A 26,180-nucleotide genomic window follows, 5' to 3' on the forward strand; every position below is an offset into this window, starting at 1 on the left:
AGAAGCTTGCACCACTCTATTTAATGAGTACTGTACACACAATGCGAGGGAAATGAGTGGGGTGTCGGGATAGAGCCCGTGGACCGTGGCCAGGAAGCAGGCCCTGTGGCCTCCACCTCTTCCTGGCACCCAGAGAAACCCTCCCCTAACAGGTGGCTTCATGGACATCTTGTGAAAAGGCAAGCAGATAGAGGAAACTACTGAAACAATATACGACCGCCATTAACTGCTGCTGGAGCATCAGTGCCGTCGGCAAATTCTCTAAAAGTGACCTTTGGGACTTTAACCAGAATGTTGCAAATTTTCTCACACCAGGATAGGGAAAGGCCCATTCAGTCCCACACTGGTGTGGGATGAGGAAAAGTACATACCACAGGAATATTAGAAGACAATGTAGAAGCCAGAGGATGAAGGGAGAAGAAGGTCTGAACAGGACCAGATGGGGACATGCCTCTTCATCAAAATGAATCAGTTTCCCTGACTCTTTAATGGGGTAAGACAGTAGCTAAGGCCATAAGTGGATCAAATATAATATAAAATGTATTATTTGTAAAGTCTTTCTTAAATAAATGCCTTAGTCATATATGACTCTCATTCCAAAGTTTGGGTTCACTCTTTAAAGTCTACGTTTATGGCAACCTACTGGTGCCCAAGGCGCCAGCCGTGAAAACCGCATTATGTGTGACCTCATTGCCGGCTGTTCAGAAAGAGACAGCTCTGTGGTGACTCATAAACAACCTTTCCTTGAATATTTAAAATCAAAATTATTCAAGAAAATACAGCTTTTCAACTTAGAATAAAAAAATAAGCTATGTTCCATAGAACAGTACAGTAGTAGGTGCCCAATAAAGGCAGGTTAAATTTAATTGAATCAGGGTATTAATAATACTTTGGGTCACTAAGTCCCAGTGCATCCCGAAGTTTCCATGGCAAGCAATAGAAGACCCAATTCGAACTGGTTTAAACACAAAAGGAGATTTATTGCTATGAAACAGAGTTTGTTCAGGCCTCAGGTACTCTGTCTCCACGTCTCTGGGGGCCCTGGGCTGGCTTCTCAAGATTGCTGCCACCGCAACCAAGGTCAGTGCTTCCCCGCCACCCCCCCAGTGGAGGGGGAAGAGAAAGCTATTCTCTTGACAATCAATCCAAAGTCTTAAACATGGTTCAGATTGACAGCTGAGCCAATCGATGTGGCTGGGGCATGCCATGTGCCAGCTGCCTATACCTGCTCACCCGTGATCTCATTCCCAGGGAAAGGAAGATAAGATTATGTCATTGGATGCACACAAATCAGGACCCACCCCTGGAACTGGAGATGAGGTCACTTCCACCCCAAATTTACGTCTATAACACACAGGGAGAAAGGTAGGCACCCAGTAAGTTCAGCACACTGAGCTGCTATCCAGTTTGCACAATGTAAGTTCTAGAACTTTTTTTCACAAGAATTCTTACTATATTTTTAAAACTGCAAGGATCATACTCTATTTTTGTCTACATGGTAACTGCCAAATTACTATTTAATTAAAAATTAAGCAGTTAATAATTTGGTGACCTTACACATGTGATGTTTAATGTCACTTATATTAAGAGAACTGCAAAATAAAACTACATTGAGATACCCTTTTCCACCTATTGGGCTGTCAAAAAATTCCTAAGTTTGATGTCATAATGTTACCCAAAGTGTGACCCTCTCTTACATTGCTAATGGGAGAGAATTGCTACAAACTTTTGAAGAGAAATTTGACAATATTTATCAAAATTATGAAAGCATTGATCCTTGTTTTGTTTTCAGCAATTCTACTTCTGGAATATATCCTACAAGTTTACCTGCATACATAAGAAAGAGTGAAAAACTGGAAACAACCTAAGTGTCCATCAGTAGGGGACTGGTTAAATACAACGTGGAATCTCTGTGATGGAATACCATCCTTCTGTAAAAACAGATCAAGGAAGCCCTCTCAATACCAATCAGAAATACTTTCAAGACAGAGCACTAAGTGAAAAAGAGAAAAATGCTGAAGGGTGTGTAGAGTGCGCCATCTTTTGGCATGGAGAATGGAATCTTATTGTATATTTTGTATCTTCTTATGGTGTTTTCATTTTTGAACCATGGGCATATATTAGCTATTCAAAAATTAAACATTATACAAAGCTAAATATTACAAAACTAAAATATGTGTTTTTCTCAAAAATTTCTTGAGAAAGACTTTATAGAAAGATTTTTTTTAAAAGGAATAACAAACGTTTATTCAGAAATAGATTAGTAACACATAGCCTCCTCTATCCCTTAATGCCTCTTCCTCTCCTTTTGAACAAAAGAGACACAGATGAGGAATGTAGAGGAAAGATCTTTTCTTATCAGGAATTACATCCTAATCTTTTTTTACGTGAAGTGTTGCATCCAGACTACTACGGTAATGAACAGACAATAAGACAAGAAAAATTATCATTGTTTGGTAATCTTAGCGGCACTCTACTTTTCAATTCCAGTGTTGTTTGAATCTACAAGCATTTTGGATCTGGCCCTTTTATGCCATTCCAGTCTTTTTTATTTTGGGAGTTTTTTGCTTGCTTTTGTTTTTGTTTTGTCTTCCTCAGAACAAATTCCTTTTGTCCCAATCTTTGAACCTGCCCCAAATGCTATTCTTCCTCTCCCTTTTCATAGAACCCTGTGCATCCCTCTCTTTTCCATTTTAAATGATATACTTTATACTTGTGTAATTATTTGATTTTTGCTGTTCATGCTGACTAGACTGGAAGCTTCATGAAGGAAGGGACATATCTATTTGCTCACATTGAAGCTGCACAGCTCAGTGTGCTCAAAAAATATTTTTCATCTTGGGTAAATTATATAGGTGTTGACACAAATTGAAAACTGGTGGAGACGATGCAAATTCTAAGTTATTACACTACACCAGAAACAACAACCAGGTAAATATTTGCACTGTAGGGAAAAGGAAAACTCCAGGACTTCAGAAACAGGGAGCTGCCTTGAAGATGCTTAAGACTCTACTATAATCATCCATTTGTTCCCAAATTGTTTTCCTCTGTAGCATGGATGTACTTTATGTTGATTTCTGTCCAACACATTTATCTATAAATGTAGATTTTCAAACCCACACTCGCAGTGGCAGACTGTCCTAGAAAGGCTTTACCTTGCTCTTTTCATCTCCATCAGCCTCCCCTACCCCAAAACCATGCCAAATAAACATACAATCTTTGCACAAATAGTTTTCTAGGCAAGTACATCTTTGAGATTCTAGTTCCCTGAAGGACCACTTCCAGATGAGTTGCTGCCTTTAATCTTCTCCCATATAGAAATTCTGGAGTCCACATTCACACTCAGAGCTTGTATCTACTCAAACTAATTTGAAAAAAAATATTCAAAGTCGAAATGACAAGAATTCCTGATTATTCTGAAAACCTGTCATTGAATGCAGTCCCGTTCTTCCTTTACTAGGAGATGTGTTCATACAGGCAGAGAGCAGATTCTCGCAAATTGATAGTGACCGTCCTTGTCTCCGTTTTCTCCAGCTCCCATTTTTCATTTAACAAATCTTTTTACGGTGGTTTCTTTCAGCAGTTCAACCTGATCCTTTGGTGCCACTGCTCAATTCTTCTCTGATGTATTTGGCTATATTTTAATCTTCAGAAGTATCACCTTATTGTGTTTCTTTGGCTCAGTAAAGGTGTGATCAAAAAGCAAGAGACTGGATGCTGAAAGCAAACTATAAGGATCATGGAACAGCAGTTTTGAAAACAGTGGCTTGTTTTCTTTTGGCGTCTTCTTGCAAATGCCAAGCGCCTTCAACTTGGGTCTGTCTCAGTATTGTAACCTGTAGAGGAAAATGATGGCACAGTTGTCTTCTTCAGTGAAATCAAAACCCTCTCCCAGAGTAATCTGGTTGGTCCTTCAGGGAGTCCGCTGACATCCGGGAACTCTTTCACGGTGCTTGGGTTTTCTCCAAAATCCAGTCCACATACTTGACCACGTTGGTGTAGACACCTGGTCGTTCCCTCTGAGCGCAGCCTTCACCCCAACTCGTGATGCCCACCAAGTGCCAGACCTCGTTGTGTTTACAGGACAGGGGGCCCCCTGAATCTCCCTAAGACGAGAGGAGAAAAGAAAAGGCACACAGATCAGTTCAGATGCTTCTCATCTTAAATACATTTTCCTCTGAGTGGTTTTGCTAAAATTCCGTCTTGGCCCTTTCATAAACTTCAGTTTGAAAACTAACACACTGTGTTCCTGCTCCTTGGCAGAAGACTGCTTTTTCAAATGCATTAAACATTCTAATTTAAATATATTCCGTTGGTTGAGAACACTCATACCTTACAAGCATCCTTTCCTCCTTCTTTATAGCCTGCGCAGATCATCTTATCAGTAATTTTATGACTTCTGTATCTTCTCTGGCATTCTTCATTTGTCACCAAGGGTATCTCGGCTTTCTGGAGAGTATTTTGTATCTTGTCTGAAAAATTTTTTAGTTTGTTAATGGAATAACCATATATATAATAGAAATAGAAATAGATATTTAAATAGAAATATATGTATTTAAAATTAAAATCACACCTATATAAAAATCCAGGAAGAAAAAGTATTAGGTTTACCTCAGACCTTTTATAATTACAGAGTATAAAGAAGACATTATGCCCATTATTGTGAATACCATTTTGTTAATGTTATTTAAGTTCAAAATTAATTATAGCTCTAACTGGAATGGCTTCCTAGAGAAAATAATTGAATAACAGGCTAGGGCATTGACTGAAAAGTTCTAGGTTTCACATTAAACTTCATTAAAAATAATTAATCTTTAAAGAGATCGTCACATTTAAAATTTCCAATCAAACAGACACAATATTATCCTCATCTGGGTAATTTTTTCTTTCCATCTTTATCAATACACTTCCTGCAATTGAATAATGTTATTATTTTACTTACATTTTAGATGTATGACTTGACATAGCAGAAAAGGTTATGGTTAAACTGTGTTCTTTAGGATGAAGCATATAAAGAAACATCATCTTTTACCTCTTAATTTCCTGTACCCCCATCCAGTCACCCAGCAATCACTATATATTACGTTTGTATCTCCTTTGGAAGGTAGGCATATGGGTCGTTGAGAATCTAAGTTGTAAAAACCATAATTTAGTTATCAGAAATGAAACATGTCTTCTTTCCGAGGAGACTCTCTTCTTTCACTTTGCATTATTTACTGTATTCTCTATTTATATTCGGTTTTGCCTCATTGTCAAACATTTTCATCCCTGATGTTCAGCATTATATGTTCAACATATATACGTTCAACACATTCCCGGATGAGGGCACAAGAGCGAGACCAGCCGCAGCCTTTCCCACTAACTCCATCTCTCTAGCCAGGTCTGGGACCGTGTAAGAGTTGCTTAATTGCTCTGACCTGCAATCCTTTTGTCCCTAAAAGGGAGGTATAAATCCTCTTTAATATTCCAATGTGTTACAAAAATTATGTCATCCTGTTCATCTGATGAAGCCTGGAGAAAACTTGTCATTTCATCCAGAGCCCAAAATAGGGTTCAATAATCAGCAAAGAAAGTCAGTCTTAGATTGAAAGACTAGCTTTGCAAACTCTCCCCTTCCATGATATCAACCATGGAGCGATGGCCAGGGTCACGCCGTGAATCTGGCAGTGTTAAACATTACGTCTAGGTCATCACTGTAGAAAACTTTCCGTTTAAAATTCTACATACCCGTGTAATTCATTGTTGTTCCCAGTTTCAACAAGGCGATATCATACCCACTTTCTGCTATTTCATATTGATCGTGAATTATTATTTCTTGAACCGCAAAGAAAGATGTATCCTCTTTTATTTCTGATTGATTTAAAATGCCACTATAGACACGCAAAATTTTAGGTGACTCTACCCTAAGGAGTAAACAATAGAAGAAAAGAAATTTCCTTTACCAAATAATTCCCAAACATTAGAGCTAGACTGTTATTGAACTGGCTATACTAGCTAATATTTTCTGCCAGTGCTGGACTTTTAGGTGGAAGAAGGTGATTTCATGCCAAGATTTTTCAGTCATATATTTCTCCTAAATAGAAGAGCCTGGGCTAGCGTTTACCTTATAGTTAAACACAAAAATGAATAAATGCTCTATCCACTCTCCAACACATACACACACACTCACACACACACACACGAAGAGTTCTGGGTTTTAGTCTCAACTCTGCCATTGATTGGCCGTGACCCTGAGAAATTCACCTAGACTTTCTGGTACTCCATTTTCCCATATGTAAAAGGCAAAGGAGACTATTGACTTCAAATGTATCTTCGAGTTATAATGTGAGTATGCTGCATACTGATAAAAAATGTATATACACACAACAAAACTGTATCTGGAAACAACTCAGAGGATACTGAAGTGCAAAGAGGAAGTTTGGCCAACTAAAATTCCCTAGGGTACATATACTCTCCCCATGGAGCTTTGATGTTTGGCCAATATTAAAGTTGACCTAAGTAGGGAATACAATTTGAGGATGCGTAATGAACTCTTCCTTCTGTGTGTGGAAACGGTGAAAGAGAGAGAGAGAAAGGGAGAGACAGAATGGGAAATTAGATTCAGGGAATGAAAAATTCTCTTTGAGTTTAGTTCTGGACCCAATGCCTAGGACAATGCACAGAAGACGGTGTTCTCTCATAGGAAATAACAAGAACTCCCCTGGGGATCTATATACATTTAAATGAGAAAGTGGAATTGTATGCAGTCAGCCATGTTCCTGCATCCGTTCGGATGCTAGTAGACCACGAGCGGCTCTTCCCTTTTTGCTTTTTATTCATTAAAGATAGAAAATTAATTTAGCCAATAGAATAATGTACATTTAAAAAATGTTACCAAAATGCTAGTGATAGATTTAATCTATATGTGAGCATGGTGAACGAGCAAAAACAGTACTAGTACTGACTCGTCGAAACAATGAGCAGCTGTTAATATCCACTGGTTTCCAATGATGGAGCCTCCACACAGGTGTTTCTGGGTGGGTGAGATGATGTGCAAAGTTATCTGCCATGGCCACTCACCAGGAACAGACGCCCTTCCTCCAACAACTCTGGGCTTGATTTTGGTTGTACAAGCTGCAACAAAAGGATTGCAATGAGTAGCTTCCTAAATCTTCTTTTGCAATCAGTAGTTATGTTCCTTCAGGCACAACGGGAAGAAAACCTTCCCTTGACTCAATCATTTCCCATGACCTTGATTGGAAGAAACTTTATAATCAAGTTGACAAAGCAAAACATGTACATGAGAATTGAATGAGTAAGTCACCTTGAAGTCACATGCCCCCAAATAATGCCTCATCTGGTCCTAGGAGGCAGTCTTATCCCCCCTGGAACAATAACCCTGATGGTCCTTTTAAAGCAGGGGTTGTCAAGTGTGGCCCTCAGACCAACAGCAACAAGTGGAAATTGGTTAGAAATACAAACTGTTGAGCCCTTCCTCAGACCCAGTGAATGGGAACCTCTGGCTGTAGAGTCTAGCGATTTCAGTTGTAATCAGCCCTTCTAAAGCTTGAGAACTACTGTTAGAAAAGTTAAGCGTCTTCCACTCAGTTTGTAGCCGTTGTCCAATTCTCCCCTATCCCCTCCCACTCAGACCAACCTTTGGTCCCAGTCCCTCCTGCTCCACCAGCATCCAAACCTGGCCTGCTCTTCTGTTTGTGAACTGCTTTTGCCCTTTGGTCTTGTTGACAGTGTGGGGTTCTTTGGCTCAAAGCTTGATGCTTTCCAAGGACTTTGATGCAGACTTACCCCTTTGTTTCTTTCTGTCTTGGCTGACCTGATGGGATAGTCCATTCTATCTCTACTTCCTGGAATGGCAAACACAAGAACCCACCCTCCTGGCTGGAAGCCTTGGCCAAATTTGCCCAAGTAGCCTAGCTAGAATGGGAGTGAGGTGTTCATAGACAACAGTATTCCAGAGAAGTGCTTCTCATATTTTAATGTGCATATGGATCACCTGGTTATTTTTTAAAATGCAGATTTTGATTCAGTCTGGGGCAGGGCCTGAAATTCTTTCTAGCAAACTCAGTGTAAGTGACCAAAAGTGAGGCCATCTTGTTACACTAAACGGCCACAGTCCCTCCTCTGCGTGACTACTCGCTGCTCTGCACATACTCTACAAAATTCACATGCTCTCCTGATTTATGGCCTCTGCTTATGTATGTACTCCCTGATAGCTTGATAAATTAAAACTTTGTTCTGTGAGTTTCTCTCCAGAAACAGGCTGACCACAGGTGGGAAACACATCTACAAGGTATCCATCACAGCTGACACAAGAACCGAACAATAGAAGACCTTGAAGTCCGTCATGCCTGGAGGAAACGCCCTCCTAACTGTCCATTTTCCCTATATAACTACCTTAAGATTCTGTAATCTTCAGAAGATGGGGGTTTTTTGAGACATTAGTCTGTCATCTTCCCAATTATGCCGGCTAATCAAATTAAAACCTCCTTTCTTGATCTCTAATTTGTTGTGATTAATTGGCTCAGAGCATGGCAAGCAGAGTATTGCTTGGTATCACCAGGTGATGCCAATGTGCTATACCCAGATCACACTTAGGATAGCAATGCTCAGGGGATCAAGGAAGCTTCAGGTCCTTTGCTAGAGGAGGAGTGTGAAGTTACCAGAAGATTCACTGCTCAAAAGCCACGTCCTAGAGTCATTCACTAGTTTTGTAGATGTCAACAACCTCTCTAAGTCTTTCTTTCCTCAACGGGAAATGACTGTGTAACACTGAGGCAGATTCAAATAGAAGGAAAGGACAGGGAAAGGAGATTTGAAGGAAACACCAGCTGGTGGAAAGCTGAGGTAGGAACAAGCATGATGTATTTATGAAAACCTAGATATGCTGAGAAGAGAGCTCTTACTTTAGAGTGGATCAGATGGAGATTAGTTTTAGAGGACCCTTTTGAAGATTTTGACTCTTTTCTGGAATTACTGGGAAGCTCTTGTAATTGCAAGCTTGGAAGTGGCATAATGGCAAAGTTTAGGAAAATTAATAGGGAAGCAATAACTAAAATATGTTATGAACAACTCAATAATGAGTCATTGGTCTGGATGTTCATTTTATTTGGTTTCCCAGTTCAAACAAAATATTGAAAATATGTACGTCTAGCACTACGTTTTGTGTTAAGGCATGTTTCTTTTGACGGCAATTGCTCTGTATCTTAAGAAACTTAAATTAGATTGTAGACCAATGACAGTGCAAGACATGATAAACATCTCAGTTAGATGTTTCCTTTCCTAGTAGGGTATTATTTCATCTAATATAATACAACCAAACCTAATTATCTAGTTTCATTTAATTCAGAAGCTTCACTAAAAAGGTAGAAGATTTTATTTTCCCTTATATTTTCTGCCTCAACTATCAATCTATACCTGATGTATTCTGCAATCTTTATAGAGTCTATAAATTCAACAGAGAAGAGCATAACGAAGGAAGGAGAGTGGAGAATGGATTCTGCAATTTAAGGCCTAAGTGCTGGTTCTTATTTTTTAAACTATGTCAACATCGTTAACAACAAAACTTGCTGTGTCCCTCTAATGCTTAGTAGAACTAAGACAGCAGAATTAGTGTAAACACTCGTTCTTGCCTAGGTAAATTTATTGTGAGAAAAACATAGAATGTATGAGACACAATTTAATTGATTGACGTTTTAAAGAAGATTGAACCACCCAAAGATTTCCATCAGAGCCCCCTCTAAACTCTAGGAAGGCGTAGTTTCCTAGTTAGGATATTAGTATTGAACACAATATAATATTATAAGTTCTACAAAACAAGTTTTCACAAATTAAGGATTTCTTCAACTTCCCAGCAGAGCAAATAATTCTGACACAAAAAATTTTCATACTTCTAAACTATTACAAAGCATAATTACCACTTCTATTTTATTCATCAAATCTCAGTTGCATCTTAATTTATATTGCATTATAATATCAGACATTAAGCAATAAAAGTCTAAAAATGTGCAGTTTTATGTAAATCAAGAAATACTAAAGTCATAACAGGGCATGATGGTAATTTAGGGAGGAGGGTGTGGAAAGTTCTTTCCTGTTGGGGATGCCATCCCTTAGACGATTCCACTCACCTGCAAACCATTTCTGGCTACTAAGCCCAGAAACTGGCCAGAGATGAAAACACTACTGATCTGATTTTTATTGTAATTTTTAAGTTATTACAGGTCTTGTTTAATCTGGACAATCTACTTATTTCCACTGCACCACACTCATTGTTACAAAGTAATAAGGTTTTACCGTAATTTTTGTGGTATTCATAAGTATGTAGAACACTTGCAGGGAATCTGAAAGAATGAAGACCCCTGAGAAGTAGCTACTTGAGTATTTCTTGAATAGAGACATAATTGTCAAACACATGATGATTATTTATGTTTCAACTAAAGATCAAGTCATGGCCGATGGAAAGGAAATGAATAATTTGATTAACTAAGATGCTGGTTGATATTTCAGTTATAAAGGATGATAAGAAAGACAGTTGGCCTTGAAAGCAAGACATAAAAGTGTTGGCTGAGCCTGAGTCTCACCATGAAATACCAGATGTATGAATGTGTAAAATTAAAATACATCTTCAGTTAATACTAGGCAATGCAGAGTTTAGTCAAGGCCCAATATTTACCTTTAAAACCTGATCATCCTGGGTGATAGGAGTGAAAATAACAGAAAATTGCATCAAAGTTCATTATTTCACTAATTTTGTCCCCTCTGTGGCTATTATTGGCTTTCTTGTCGTGACGTATTCAGCATAGAATAACTCCTTCAGATGTATTTTTTCAAGTAACATTAAACTCACCGTTGTCCATTTTACACAACCGTAATGTATATCCAGAGATGCCTCCTCTCCCATAAAGAATTTTAGTTGGAGATCCATTTGAAGAAAGTTTTAAGTAACATTTACCCCTGCAGGTTGGAAACAAAATGGTATAAACATAATGCCCTTCAAAAGAGATGGGACAGGAGCATCTGTATAACCCTGTATGTCTTACTTCCCTCCGTTGCAAGATTCATGAGGCGGAGAATAGGTAAAAAATTGGCAGCGGATGGTGTCGGTACACATTTTCTGGCAGGCTTCGTGCCCTTTCATATCAACAATGTCCAGTTCTTCTCCCAAGAAATCAGTGTCATGATAAAATGAAGGATGACAGAACACTACACAGCAAATCACATATCGGATATGAGACACAACACCTTAGAACTCATCAATCTCCTTGATCTCTTGATATTAATCAGAAGAAATGCTCTCATTGCTTACCTGGGACACTGTGCCTGCAGCTCTGTAGGCTGAACCCAGACAGAGCTTTGTTCTTTTTAATGCGTGTACTTGGTAATCCACTCACAGATGTTTTAAGGAGACAAAGATTTCTAACAGTAAAAAAAGGGCAACATAAATATATCATATAAAACATATCAAAGAAAAACATTTTTTACAGCACATACAGAAGTCAGCTCATGTTGGCATTTAATAGTGAAGATTTTCTCATTTTGAAAGTTCTCTTCATAAATCAGAGTCAGACCCAACAATCCATAGGTGGTAGACAAATTTTCAAAACTAAAGCACCTACCTCCATAAAAATTTTCTGAACTTGCTCTGTTGTCAGTGTTCCTAGCATCTTCCTTCTTTATTTCCTTCCTTTCAACACTCTCAGCCTATCTCAAAGATTCTAGAATTTTCATGCTACCTAGAAATCTGCTTTCCAGAATTGCAGCAGGCTTAGACAGGGACAAGTGAAACCCATCGCACGCCCCACACCCAGGCAGCATCGTCCTGGCAGGAAGTAGTTTTTCCCAATGAGCACCAAATCACAGTCTAGAGTAGTGCTGTCCAACAGAATTTTCTGCAGTGATGGAAACGTTCCATTGCCTATGCCTTCCAACACAATAGCCGCTAGCCACCTGCAGCTGTTCAGCACTTGAAATGTGGCCGATACAGCTGAGGAAATGAATATTCAGTTTTATTTAATTTTAATTATTTTAAATTTAAAAAGCCAAGTCTTTGCTTTTAGAATTTATGTTCTTCTCTCACTCTATATTGAGGATAAAATGTGTTACCCCTCCTATAGGTAGGGATTGGGAATCTTATAAAAGGAATAAAAAAGAAAAAGAGCAGTCCTTAACACAAAATAACACATCACAAAGGCATCTTTATAACTTTTCCAATTTATAATGCCTCAAGTCTCAATCTTTGAACTTTCTTTCTTCTCTGACTGCATTCAAACTTGTGATGATGTCACCAATTTCAGTGCCTTTAATGACCAGCTGCATGCTGGTGACACCCAGGCATAGATATGGTATGTAAATCTCTTCTTAATTCGAGACTTTTCTTTTCAATTGCCAATTCAACATTTCTCTCTGGATGTCTACTAGGCATCTCTTCCCTTATGAAATCTTCCACATCTCAGTCACTGGCATTTCCTTCCTTTCAATTCCTTGGGCCAAAAATCTTGGTACTATCCCCGACTCTTTCCTTCACAGCTGGTATCCAGTGGATCCGCAAATCTTATTGGCTCTACACTGACAATATATCCCAATCTGATTGCATCTCTATCACTTCCACTCTGGTCCAAGTAAGGCAGGGTTTTTATCTATTTAGTTCACTAATGATACCCCCAGTGTTTAGAACAGTGCCTCATTAGTAGGCACCAAATAAGTTATATTAAATTTGTTGAGTAAATGAAAGTAACAGATATATTTTCATGCGACAGACCTAGTGCTTCTGAAATTACAGCCTCAGTCGATGGAAAATCAGGCTTGCTGATGGACAAGGAGCTCAGGGCTTCCCTTGGCTGGATTGTTCTGGGGGACATTCTCCCAATAATGGGCAGCCAAGTCAAGCAAATGCCAAGGGCCTTGAGAATTCTGATTCAGATAATATATACCATCCAGATTTCGAAGGAGACTGAATCTTAAGATTTTTTTTCCTAGTGAACCTTGTCAATGAGGGGCAGCAGCCCCAGCAAATGTCCCTTTTATGATCAGAGAAATTTCCCACACTTTATTAAGGTTTCCTGAGTTAATATCCATCCGTAGGGAAACAGGGTCTCAATTCTCAAACCTCACTCCACTATCACCCACAATTCTATTGATGTGGGTCTTCAGTTCAACTTCTTTCCACTTTGGATTTCATATGTCACTGGTATTTCCAGCTCTTTCTGTTCCAGGTTCAATTATCATTTTTTTTGTTCAGGTTGTTTGGTTGGTTATTTTTTTTTGGTAAGGAAGACTGGCCCTGAGCTAACATCTGTTGCCGATCTTCCTCTATTTTTTATGTAGGACGCTGCCACAGCATGGCTGGATGAACCATGTGTAAATCTGTGCCCGGGATCTGAACCTGCAAACCCCAGGCCACCAAAGCGGAACATGTGAACTTTACCACTAGGCCACTGGGCAAGCCCCTAGGTTCAATTATCTTAAACCAGGCATTACACTAAGTTGCCTCTCAAAGACCATCTCTTTTCTTCCTTCCATTCAGAACCAGGCAACTCTCCCTTTGCTGAAGGGAGAGACCTCCTTAAGCAAAAGAAAACCAAGAGTCCTTGGTAACTTTGCATTTGTGGTCTGTAGGTGGGGAATGGAAAGAGAGAAGGGGGGAATTCTTCGCAACTTTTATCTATCCTATACAGACATTTAGATTAAACTTGTAGTTGCTCGGAAGTTTTAATGATGGATTTTGATCAGCTGTTTTAAAAGATAACACATTACTCTTAATCTTAACTCCTTACCTTTCGGACTCTTTAGGCCACTCTTGAGAAAAGAAGGTAAAAAACAAACAGTTGGGATGGTGAGTACAAATGCGGCGACAGACAAAGACATCTGGAGCCACGACACTGTCAATGTTACTGTCTGCAAACACCGTACTAGGGAAAATGTCCCTAATACAAGCTGGACAACAGAAGAAACAATGTTTAGGAAATCAATTCACAAACAGTAAGATCCCAGTCATGGTATTTGTAAATTCCATACAAAGAAGTTTATTGGGGGGTGAAGGAGGGATGAATAGGCAGGGCAAACAGGACTTTTAAGGCAATGAAAATACTCTGTATGGTATTACAATGACAGACACATGTCATTACACATTTGCCCAAACCCATAGAGCGTGCAACCCAAGAGTGAATCATAACGTAAACTACAGACTTTGGGTGATTACGATGTATCAACGTAAGTTTATCAGTTGTAACAAATGTCCCACTCTGGTGGGGGAGGTTGATAATGGGGGATGCTATGCATGTGTGGGGGCAGGGGGCATATGGGAAATCTCTGTACCTTCCCTTCAGTCTTGCTATGAACCTAAAACTACTCTCAAGAAATAAAGTCCTAATGATAAAAAATAAAAAGTTTGCTTACTCCAAGATCTTAAAAAAAATTTTTTGTAATTTAGAAAAACAGAAGTGATTATTTTAAACTTTTAATTCAAATACAAGCTCTAATTATGCAGGACACAATGGAATTTTTCACGTGAAGACGGTAAAAGACTGTTGGGTTCATTTCATCAGTGAGCATAATTGGTATGCTAAGGTAGGCCCATCGTACATATCATCAGCACCTATTATTTAATGGTTAAACTACCTCCTTAAGAAAATAATAGTTACCTAGATTAGAAAGGGCACAGGATTTCAGTGAAAAGCCAGACACCACTTCGCTGAGCTTCGTTATTCTGGTTGGTGTCCCTGTTTGGGTATACTTCAGTAGACAAATGTTACTGAATAAAAATAAAAATGGAAAAATACATTATTCTTCCAAAGACAAGTAGGAAAAAGCATAAGTTGATGAGAAATACCCATTGAGAGACTGCTTGGGCATGATAGCTAAGGAATTACTCTGACAAGAGTTGATCTGAGAGGCTAGATAGCTGGATTTGACTCTGCCAGGACCTCATGGTCCTGTGAATTTTGTAAGTTTATTTTTCATCAGTAAAATGACAGTTTAAGAGGGATGGTGACATGAGGAGTAGGGGTGCAGGAATTAATGACTTCTCAAGCCCCTCTCAATTTTAGCATTCTAACTTTTTTGTATTGCATAACAACGCCCAATCTCCTGGCTTCTTGTGCACATCGCATTAAGTCTTAGACATAAAATATATAAAAAGATGTGGTTTGAGCTGAGCTAAAGACAAAAAAGCTTGAAAACTAAGCATAAAATTTTAATTATTGATTTGAGAGTTTGTTTTATCACGGTTGTTTTTGAAATAAATATTTGATGCTTTATTTTCTTTCCACTCATCTCCTTTCTGTGACTGTGGAGAGCAGAACATTAAAATCCAAAGTGAAAATCCAAATACTAGTCGTTTGAACTTATTTCTCTTTTTTCATTCCAGATAACTGTAGTTTACCATACAAATCTAGAATATCTCTATTTCTAAATATAAAAGTTAATGATATTTTTCCCTAAAAAAATTTTTTTAAAGAGAACATGTTAACCATTGTAGATCAGATCATTTTTTAATTCTTATACAATAGATTTACCCCTGGAATATTTCAAAATCTGGTATGGGAGAGACTAAAACACTTCACATAAACTTCCGTTATTTTGTCTTAGGTAAGGAAAAATTTGGGGGAGATATCTGAGCAGGTTTTTCTTTTTGATCTAAAGAGTCAGATTGTAACATCATTTAGGCTGGGAACGGCCCAGTCAGACCAATTGCATGTGTCTCAAAATAGCCAATTTAAAAATTTGGCACTTTTTAAATTAGCTAGGAGATGGGTTAAGCATATACATATTTTTTTATAACTGTCATTAAAAGACAAACTCCTTACCATAAATGATATGCATCCAAATTGGGCTTTAAATGCAATTTCCATCAAGAAAACTGTAAATATTTATTACAGAAATGTCTTGTAGGGGTTAAAAATAAACTTTGGCATCAAGTTGCTGAAAAAGACTTTAATGAACCTCCATTTTGTTCTCCATCAGATAGTCTAATGCCTTCGGGCTCAGTCTACAGCTCACTTACCGATGCTCTGCACTTGGAAACCACCTCGTTGCGTATGTAAAAAAGTGACAGTGCATGTCATTCGTGCATCTCTCCTGGCATTCCTGAGCATTCTTGGCAATAGAGCTATTATAGTTCAAGCCCTTCATGTCTACATCCACATAAATATTTTTGTTGCAAGCTGGAAATAAAAGTGGAAAATTTGGTTATCTTCCAGACTCCATGAGCAACTGCAAGAGTCCTACCTTAGCAACCATCCCTCCTGACTTACTTTTCCACTCTTTCACACGCTTTCCCTTGGAAGCCTTTTATTTTTATTTTAATCTGCTTAATTCCTACTCTCACGTGTAAGGAGTAAGAGAATGTCAATGTCTTTCGTATACTGCAACAATAGTAGACCTGTAAATTCCTGTTTCAATTTCCTGGCCTGGCCTCTCTTGTCTCCTTACCTCCCCCGATTGATCGATTCATTAATTAACCTACTCAAGTGCCTCTTTCACTATTAAGACAAGCATCATCTCAACTTTTAGAGATGCTTCCTTTGAGTTAATATGTTCAAGGACTTTCATATAAAACTTTAAGCTGAGAAAGAGAAAGGAAATAAATAAATGATGAGAAGTGATGTAGTAAGATATGTCCTTCTATGAGATAAATTTTAATGAACTACATGAAAAATGCTACTTCTGACTGTAAACTGAAAGAACTTCATTGAGACGATTTCCATATAGCAGGATTTTGTTTTATAGCCATAAAACTATATCTGATGTAACTATATGTATACATCACAATAACTAGTATCTATTAACTCTAGCAAGACATCTTACCACTTATTTGGTGCGAACATTGCTTGAAAGAATATCCAGAAATTGCTCCTGTCATATTCACCATTGGCAGTGTTTCTGTAACACTGTCTTTCAGGATACAAGTAAACCTGTTTTTGAAAAAATAACATTACTGGGTGGGAATTTATGTTTTAAAATTACAGGTCTTAAAAGTCAGAACACAGAAAATCAAAAAGAATGAAATGAACTACTATATCTTACGCCAAAACAAATATTTTCTTGGCAAGACTGTGAGTTTGTTTTTCATTCCAACATCCCTATGTTTAAAAGATCACATATAATACTCCTTCCTAAAGGGAAATAGGACTGGGCAAACTATGGCTTATTGCTCACATGCAGCCCTCTGCTTGTTTTTGGTTAGCTCATGAGCTAAGAATTGTTTCTATATTTTTAAATGGTTACATAAGTACTCATATAACATCCTTGATTTTACCTTTGGACTCATAAATCCTAAAATATTTACTCTCTTCCTTGTTAAGAAAAAGTTTGCCAATCTCTGTTGTAGATTCTAGAGTAGTAAATTTTATAAGTTCAAGGTACTATGTAAATATCTATAAATGCAGCAATAATACACAAAGATGTTGATAGCTTAATTGTATAGTAAAGCTTTATTATTAAATTTTCAAGCTTTTTATGGAAACAAAAGTGGTGGGTGGAATGTTCTTGAATTTTTTTAAAAATATGACTATAGAGACAAAACCACTACAGGCAATTTGTGAATCTTCACAAGATTCTGCTTAGTAGCTATAAATTACATTTGGGGACAATTGAGATGATCTAAAGGGATTCTTCAAAAATTTTGAATGTCTCTTGTGTAGGATAACGTATGTTGAAATATGCAGGGGTGGAGCATTATGACGTTTTCAAATTATTTCAAATGGTTAAACACATACACATACAGTCATGCGCCACATAACGACGTTTTGGTCAACGACAGACCACATATAGGATGGTGGTCCCATAAGATTAGCATCATATGGCCTACGTGTTTCGTAGGCTAAACCAGCTAGGTTTGTGTAAGTGCACACTATGATGTTCAAACAACGACGAAATCGTCTCACAACACATTTCTTAGAAGGTATCCCTGTCATTAAGCGACGTGTGACTGTATATAGATAAGCAAGGTACAAATGGCAGAAGTTCTTGGGGTTGACAGGGGATCATTGTATTATTCTTTCAAATTATCTTTAAAAACATTTAGATTTGTCTAATAAAATAGTTGAGGGGGAAACACCAGTGTAAATAATATCAATAATCAACCAAAAAGCAAAGATTAAGAGGCATAAAAGTAGCAAGAAATAAGAGATAAGTGTACAATTAATAACAAGACCACAAGAGAGGAAGTCCTCACTGAGAGGCATGTCTGTTTCTCCCTGACCTGCCCACATACCATCTTTTTTCTGTAATATTTAATATTTCAATTGAAGGACAATATATTTTCTAATTGTTAACATTACATTTTATAAAACAGAGATGGAAATTGATTAGTAGGTAATTGTCACAGAGCATCTATTTCTTTTATGTAGAAATGCGAATATTTACCATTTGGTAGGATCTTCAGGTGATGATTCTGCTATAAAAGTGAAGAGCAAACACCTTGGGTGGTGAGTACAAACAACTTGGCAGTGCTTGGCGCTTGGCGTGAAAACAGTAGTAATGTCTCCTCCTTGAAAGTAGATATCTTTGAACAGCTTAGTCACACATTCTGTGATGCAATGCACAGCACGCATTATTTTGGATTTTAGCAGGCATGTCTAACTAGGTAATAATCTCACAAAAGCGAGAGAAGTAGGTCTGCTTAACAGAAAATACGCGTGAACTTGCAAATCAGAGCAATCCGTACTTCACTATTAGTTTATTGGATAAGCAGCCTCAAAGAGAAAAGAAAATCACAAAATGGCGCATGTACCTCGATGGCACTGCTTATGAGTGATTCTCTTGGAAATCACTGCTCTTGGAAAAACACTGCTTTGTGGGGAATTGAATCATTCCTCAGATCTTTATTGGCAAAAGATGCTCTTTACGATCCCATCCAAGTCCAGAACAGACTTCCTGCTTTTCCTTTTCGCCTTTGCTCCTTTGTCCAGACTCTATGTTCACATGAAACAAAGGCTTCACAGTGATCATTTTCCAGTAGCATTCAGTGGCCCTGGATGTGGTAATGTACATCACCTCATTATTTAAAATGGGCGGTTTAGTCACAGAAACTTTAGGCTCTCAGAAAAATAACTGAATCTCCTTCACCTGAAACCATATATAAGTTAAAACTAAAAGCATAAAATCTTTTCTGTTTCTAGAAAGAGATATCTAATATTCCAGATTTGGCCATTATTTGGGTCATTATTATTTAGTCATTGAATAAAAGGCTGTAGTTTTCATCTTGGTGTATTCTCATTGAGAAGTACTACTATATAGCCTTTGATCCTCTTAATATTAAATATACATATATACAACAAAAAATACATATGCTTGTATATATATATAAATATGTATATATAACATAAATGAAAATACTTTGGGCAGAATAAAATACAACTCAAATATTTATTGTAGTAACCACCAGCATACCAATAAATGGGTGGGAACATATGTAGGTACAAAGCAGTCAAAACTGTCAGTAGAGGCTTATAGGATTTAGGTAGTCCGTGGACTGGACGGTGGAAAATTTCACCTTTATTTTCACTAACCTCTAACTGAAATATGGCATTACCTTCTATTGTTAATGTAAGCAACCAACCACATTCACGTTTATAGTATCTGTGACGTGGTCTTTAAAAAATCACAGATTTAAAAAGAAAACTCAACAGGTGCAGATATCTCAAAATATCATTATCCCTCATTACTGGTTTGGTGGCAATTATTACTATTTAGTTTTAGGCCCACCACTAAATCTTGTTGCATAGTATGTTAATAAGAAGTGCACCTATTTTTATATCACTTTTTTCCACATTTTAACTAACTATATTTCAATATGATTGATTTCCTTGGTAATTCCACGTATTTTTACATTATGCCTTTAAAAATATTATTCATCAGTTGGAGTCCAGAGTATTCACTAAACTGCCAAAGGGATTCATGGGAGAAGAGAGAGTCAAGGATCTTGCCAAAGACTAGCCTCAAAAATTCACCATATATGCCTACTAAGCTACCCAACTATCACCTCCATATGTCATGGGATTTTCTCCCAAATTGGCAGCTAACCGCCAAGAATGACTAAGAACATAAAAAACTGCCTCATCTCCCCAAGTTCTGTGTTGCTTCCAACAGACCACATGGCAGCCTCCCATTGATGGAGAGTCTGTTCTCACCTCAAAATATTCCCTTTGAGAGGCAACGAAAGACCCTGAATAGCTAAAGCAATCCTGAGAAAAAAGAACAAAGCTGGAGGCATCACAATCTCTGACTTCAAAACATACTACAAAGCTATAGTAATCAAAACAGCACGATACTGGTACAAAAAAAAAAGACACACAGATCAATGGAACAGAAGTGAAAGCCTAGAAATAAATCCACACAGCTACAGACAGTTAATCTTCAACAAAGGAGTCAAGAACATATACAATGGAGAAGGGAAAGTCTCTTCAATAAATGGTTTTGGGAAAACTGGACAGCCACATGCAAGAAAATGAAATTAGAAAATTATGTTACACCATGCACAAAAATTAACTCAAAGTGGATCAAAGACTTGAAGGTAATACCTGAAACCATAAAACTCCTAAATGAAAATACAGGCAGTACACTCTTTGACATCAGTCTTAGAAGGATCTTTTCAAATACTATGTCTACTAGGTCAAGGAAAACAAAATAAAAAATAAAAAAGTGGGACTTTATCAGACAAAGAGCTTCTGCAAGGCAAAGGAAACCAGGAACAAAATGAAAAGAGAACACACCAACTGGGAGAAAATATTTGCAAATCATGTATCTGACAAGGGGTTAATCTCCAAAATATATAAAGAACTTACACAACTGAACGACAACAACAAAAAATGGGCAGAGTATATGAACAGACGTTTTTCCAAAGAAGATATACAGATAGCCAATAGGCACATGAAAAGATGTTCAGCATCACTAATCATCAAGAAATGCAAATCAAAACTACAATGAGATATCACCTTATGCTCATTAGAATGGCTATAACCACCAAGACAAAAGATAACACATGTTGGAGAGGGTGTGGAGAAAAGGGAACCCTCATACGCTGCTAGTGGGAATGCAAACTGGTGCAGCTACTATGGAAAACAGCATGGAGATGTCTCAAAAAATTAAAAGTAGAAATACCATATGACCCAGCTATCCCACTACTGAGTATCTATCTAGAGAACTTGAAATCAACAATTCAAGGAGACTTATGCACCCCTATGTTCATTGCAGCATTATTCACAATAGCCAAGATGTGGAAGCAACCCAAGTGCCCATGGACTGATGATTGGATAAAGAAGATGTGGTATATATACACAATGGAATACTACTCAGCCATAAAAAAGACACAATGACCCCATTTGCAAAAACATGGATGGACCTTCAGGGTATTATGTTAAGCGAAATAAGCCACGCAGAGAAAGATAAACACCGTATATGTGCAAAATATATGTGCACTATATGTGCAAAATAAACAAACACATGGACAAAGAGAACAGAGGGGAAGGGGATTAAGGAACGGGCATAAGGGGTAAAGGGACACATTTATATGGTGATGGGCAAATAATAATGTACAACTGATGGGGCCACCCCATGGCTGGGTGGTTAAGTTCGCGCACTCTGCTCCAGCAGTCCAGGGTTTCGGCGGTTCGGATCCTGGACACGGACATGGCACCACTCATTAGGCCACGCTGAGGCAGCATCCCACATAGCACAACCAGAAGGACCCACAATTAGAATATACAACTATGTACTAGGGACTTTGGGGAGAAGAAGAAGAAAGAAAGTAAAAAAAGAGAAGATTGGCAACAGATGTTAGCTCAGGTGCCAATCTTTAAAAAAAAGAAAAAAGACCCCTAATTAAAAAAAAAAATCCAAATACAGCTTCTTAGCACCAGTAAAAACTGATTAATCTGTTTTCTGTAAACTAACAAATGCTTGTTTTTGTATTTGACTTTGTATTCCAGACTTCTTGCTAACGTGATCTATTGGCTCAAATAACTTACGTGTTGGTTATTTTGGATTTTTCTAGGTACACAATCATATCATCTATGAACCATAAAAGTTATTAAGGTATTTCCTTCTGGTCTTTTACTTTTTATTTCTTTTTCTTTCTTTACCTCACTGACTAGGACCTCCAATATCATGTTTAATGGTAACAATGGTGGGAATTCTTGTCTTATTCTCAATATCTAGAGAAAACTTCCAATAATACTTCGCTATTGAGTATTAGGTCTCTTGAAGATTTTTGGTTTGGATTTTTGTTTGTCTGTTTATTTTAAGATATTCTTTAACAGATGAGGAAAGTTCCCTTCCATTTCCAGTTTGCTAAGAGTTTTCATCATGAATGAAATTTTCATCAAAAATTTTTTCTGCATTATTAATTTTTAAAATTATTTTATTTTTTATTGTAGTACATATACATCTCCAGAACTTTTTCATCTTCCCCAACTAAGTCTCTACCCATTAAACATAACTCCTGGTCTCTCTTGCCCCCAACCAGTGGCAACCACCATCCTACTTTCTATCTATGATATTGACTACTCTACGTACTTATATAAGGGAAATCATACAGTATTTGTTCTGTTGTGACTGGTTTATTTCGCTTAGCTTGATATCTTCAAAGTTAGTCCATGTCATAGTATGTGTCAGCATTTCCTTCCTTTCTAAGGCTAATACTTCACTTTATGTATATTCACATTTTGTTTATCCGTTCATCTGTTGATGGGCACTTGGGTTGCTTCCACCTTTTGGCTATTGCAAATAATGCTCTCATGAATATACCTGTCAGAGTCTTTTCTTTCATTTCTTTTGGGTGCATCTATTGATTTGTGAATGTTAAACTAACTTTTCACTCCTGGAAACCCAGTTTTGTGGCAATGTAATCATCTTTATTATTTTTATTTTTTCTAACATACTGCTGGATTGTTTGCTAATATTTTATTTATGATGTTTGCATCTATGTTTATGAAGAAAAAAGGCCTGTGGCTTGTCATAATGTCATAATGTCAGGTTTTGGTATCAAGCTTACACTGACCCTATAAAATGGGTTGGAGAGTGTGACTGTGTTGAACTTGTCTAGTATATATTTGTTTTACATTAAATTAACTTCTGTAATTTTCTTTATCTTCCTTCTAGTTTATTTTTCATTTAATTTGCTATTCTCTTTCTGTCTTCTTGATCTGGATTCTTATACCATTAATTTTTACCTTTTCTGTATCCTGATGTATGCCTGTAAGTCTATATATTTTATCTCAGCACTGATTCGGCTACATACAAAAGCTTTGATATGTTGTATTTTCTTTTTTCTTTTTTTTTTTTTTTGAGGAAGATTAGCCCTGAGCTAACTACTGCCAGTCCCCCTCTTTTTGCTGAGGAAGCCTGGCTCTGGGCTAACATCTGTGCCCATCTTCCTCTACTTTATATGTGGGATGCCTACCATAGCACGGTATGACAAGCAGTGCCATGTCCACACCCAGGATCCGAACCAGCGAACCCCAGGCCACCGAGAAGTGGAACATGCGAACTTAACTGCTGCGCCACCAGGCCAACCCCAATATGCTGTATTTTCATTATCATTCAGTTCAATATATTTTCTGGCTTTCATTGTGATCTCTTTTTGACTTATATTTATTTAAAAGGATGTTACTTAATTTTCAAACATTTGAGCATTTTCCAGTGGTCTTACTGTTATTTTTCAGCTTAATTCCACCGTGACTGGATAACATGCTTTGTATAATTTCAATCTTTTAAAATTTGTTGAGACTTGCTTAGGGCCTTGAATGTGCTCAATTTTTGTAAATGTTCCATATATACATGTAAAGATTATATATTCGGTCCTGGGTACAGTGTTTAAAATATGTCCATTGAGGGGCTGGCCTGGTGGCATAGTGGTTAAGTTTGTGCACTCCGCTTCAGCAGCCCAGGGTTCAGAGGTTCGGATCCTGGAAGCAGACCTACACACCACTCATCAAGCCATGCTGTGGCAGTGTCCCACATACAAAATAGAGGAAGATTGGCACAGATGTTAGCTCAGTTACAATCTTCCTCAAGCAAAAAGAGGAAGATTGGCAACAGATAATAGCTCAAGGCTAATCTTCTTCACCAAAAAAAAGAGAGAAAAGTCTGCTGAGTTATCACTGATCTTTTTTATCAAGAAAATAACAATACTATTTCAAAATGATGACAATGGAGGAATACAATGAGCTGGATAACAGCCTTGTTACAAAGAAAAAAGAAATTATGAACTGTATAGTTTAACACATTAACTGGAATTTATTTTATTTTAAATCTCTTTACCTAGATTTGTCATTCTTCACATTTGCCAGAAAAATTTTACTGTGTATAAAACACTAGCAACAGTAGCAGAAATTAAATGTAATACATCTAAGTTACTTTTTAAAGGAATGCTTAAGCTCTCATTTTAAATAAAAAACAAGCATAGGGGCTAAAAATACTTGTACTGATGTGTTCTTCTGAATATCGGTTAAGTAAGTTATAAACAAATGTGGTGGATGTGATGTAGAATGAAGAATTAAAATTAAATTATTGAAATGCATAAACTATGTGTGAATATTCACGTAACATTTTTCAGTCCAAAGTTGCTAGTGTCTGTGTGTGTCTGTGTGTGTTGCGTTAAACTGACTGCTTTACAGAAAAGGGACTCTGTGAAGGGAGTCAAGACTTCTGCTTTTAAATATCATTTAAATGTGTGATGAAGATATAGATACAAACAAATAGGGATATACATACACACATAGATTCCCATTATTAAGAATAATGCCTTCACCTCAATTTCCTTTTCTGCTCTGAAAACACCTGGAGCCTTAAGCAAAAAATAAAACCATTTTATTTCCCTCCCTGGAGTGGATGGCGTGGGAATCGTTCTCCCACATGGGGGACTGTAACGTGATTTCTCTCTCTGGGCTTATGCTCTCTTTTTTTCTAAAGTACAAGTGAGAGAACCAAGCTATTTCCAGTCCATACTGAAGATAAAGCTCTACTTACCACCAGAAACTGAGGCAAATAAAATGAAATGTACCATTTGATATAATAAAATCATCCTACAAAAAGAAAAATGTGCATTTGTTTAGAACATAAAATGTGAATTTATAATTAGTTTACTGACAGCAGGGTTTACAAGAAATAAGGAGGGAGAGAAGTAGTTAATTCAATAGTGTTCACAGAGCTCCTATCCTAATGCTGGATTTTATCTTCCCCAAATCCTAGAACATTCCTCAGCGCGACTGTGTGTGTGGTGTCCAACACCTTCATAGTTCTGAAGAACCCAGGACTGACAGGAGAGAGTTTTCTTCCTCCCCTTCCTCTCCTCTGGCTCCAGCTTACTATTAATCAGGTATTTCTCATCTGACCCCTCCCACTCCCAGTATTTTTCCATTTGTGTCTTCTCTTGCAATTTATTTCCTTTCTTTCCATTTTTGAAGTCTCTGTATATCTATCAAAGAGCACTAAATGATTTTCTACTCATGAAGTTTTCACTTTTTAAAATTCTTCTGAAAATATATTACTTGGTTGTCCTGGTTACCTGTAAATATACTTATCTCCATGAAGTATTAAACTGCTCTATGAAAAACCAACTATCAATGAGACAAACCAAGACTTCTGATTTTTTAATATTGCTCTTGAATATCTTTTTAATTTGCAAAATCCTTGTTATTGAGCACAAACTATTACGCTTCTTTCATTCTGCATCTCCTCTCAAATTGGCTACGGATATTAACTAAAAACTGTTAAAATGTTCACTAAGACAAATTTTAAAAACTAATCATTCTCTTTGTAAAACTTTTTTAAAACCCCCCCATGATGGAAAAAGGCACTTCAAGGAATAATTGCCTGAGAGAAATCTTAAATAATAATTTTTGAAATCATACCTGAAAACACCTTGTTTGATGAAATTCTTAGTAAGAGTGTTTTTCTTCTTCCAAAATGGTCTTCATCCTCTAAGCGAGCTTGTGCAGGTAATGTTCCCTTAACTTTAATATTTACTTTTACTGGTTCCCAATGTTGTGTAACCTTGCCTCTTTGTACAGCATGTCTGTGAAAGTCCTTAAAACCTTTGCATGTCAAAAATATACCCTGGTAGAGTCGATTGCTTTGTCAATACATTAAATTTTTTCCTCTTATTTTACTGTATATTCAAACAAGTGAGAGAGAGACAGCTAGAGAACTTGAACCTGCCTGTGCACCTTAGCGCTTGGGCAAAG

At 37.3% G+C, this 26,180-nt stretch overlaps 1 protein-coding gene across 4 annotated transcripts; it reads right to left on the minus strand.

Moving 5' to 3' along the window:
• F11 (coagulation factor XI) lies at window positions 1-26,154 on the minus strand. Of its 4 annotated transcripts, none has more exons than XM_046648806.1 (15): window positions 25,848-26,154; window positions 24,964-25,019; window positions 18,361-18,391; window positions 16,801-16,907; window positions 15,998-16,157; window positions 14,637-14,746; window positions 13,770-13,929; window positions 11,303-11,412; window positions 11,037-11,199; window positions 10,844-10,950; window positions 6,945-7,113; window positions 5,728-5,903; window positions 5,033-5,128; window positions 4,333-4,472; window positions 1-4,106 (listed from the first exon to the last, which is right to left on the minus strand). In XM_046648806.1, the coding sequence occupies exons 2-15, from the start codon at window positions 25,016-25,018 to the stop codon at window positions 3,945-3,947; spliced, it is 1,746 nt and encodes a 581-aa protein (XP_046504762.1). In that variant the 5' UTR covers window position 25,019; window positions 25,848-26,154; the 3' UTR covers window positions 1-3,944. The 4 variants fall into 4 exon arrangements, with proteins under 4 accessions (XP_046504762.1, XP_046504761.1, XP_046504759.1 ...); XM_046648805.1 differs by having other exon boundaries at window positions 18,361-18,484; XM_046648803.1 differs by having other exon boundaries at window positions 18,361-18,523.
• Window positions 26,155-26,180: the final 26 nt, after the last annotated feature.

This window comes from Equus quagga, chromosome 22 (assembly GCF_021613505.1).
Source record: "Equus quagga isolate Etosha38 chromosome 22, UCLA_HA_Equagga_1.0, whole genome shotgun sequence".
NCBI lineage: Eukaryota > Metazoa > Chordata > Mammalia > Perissodactyla > Equidae > Equus > Equus quagga.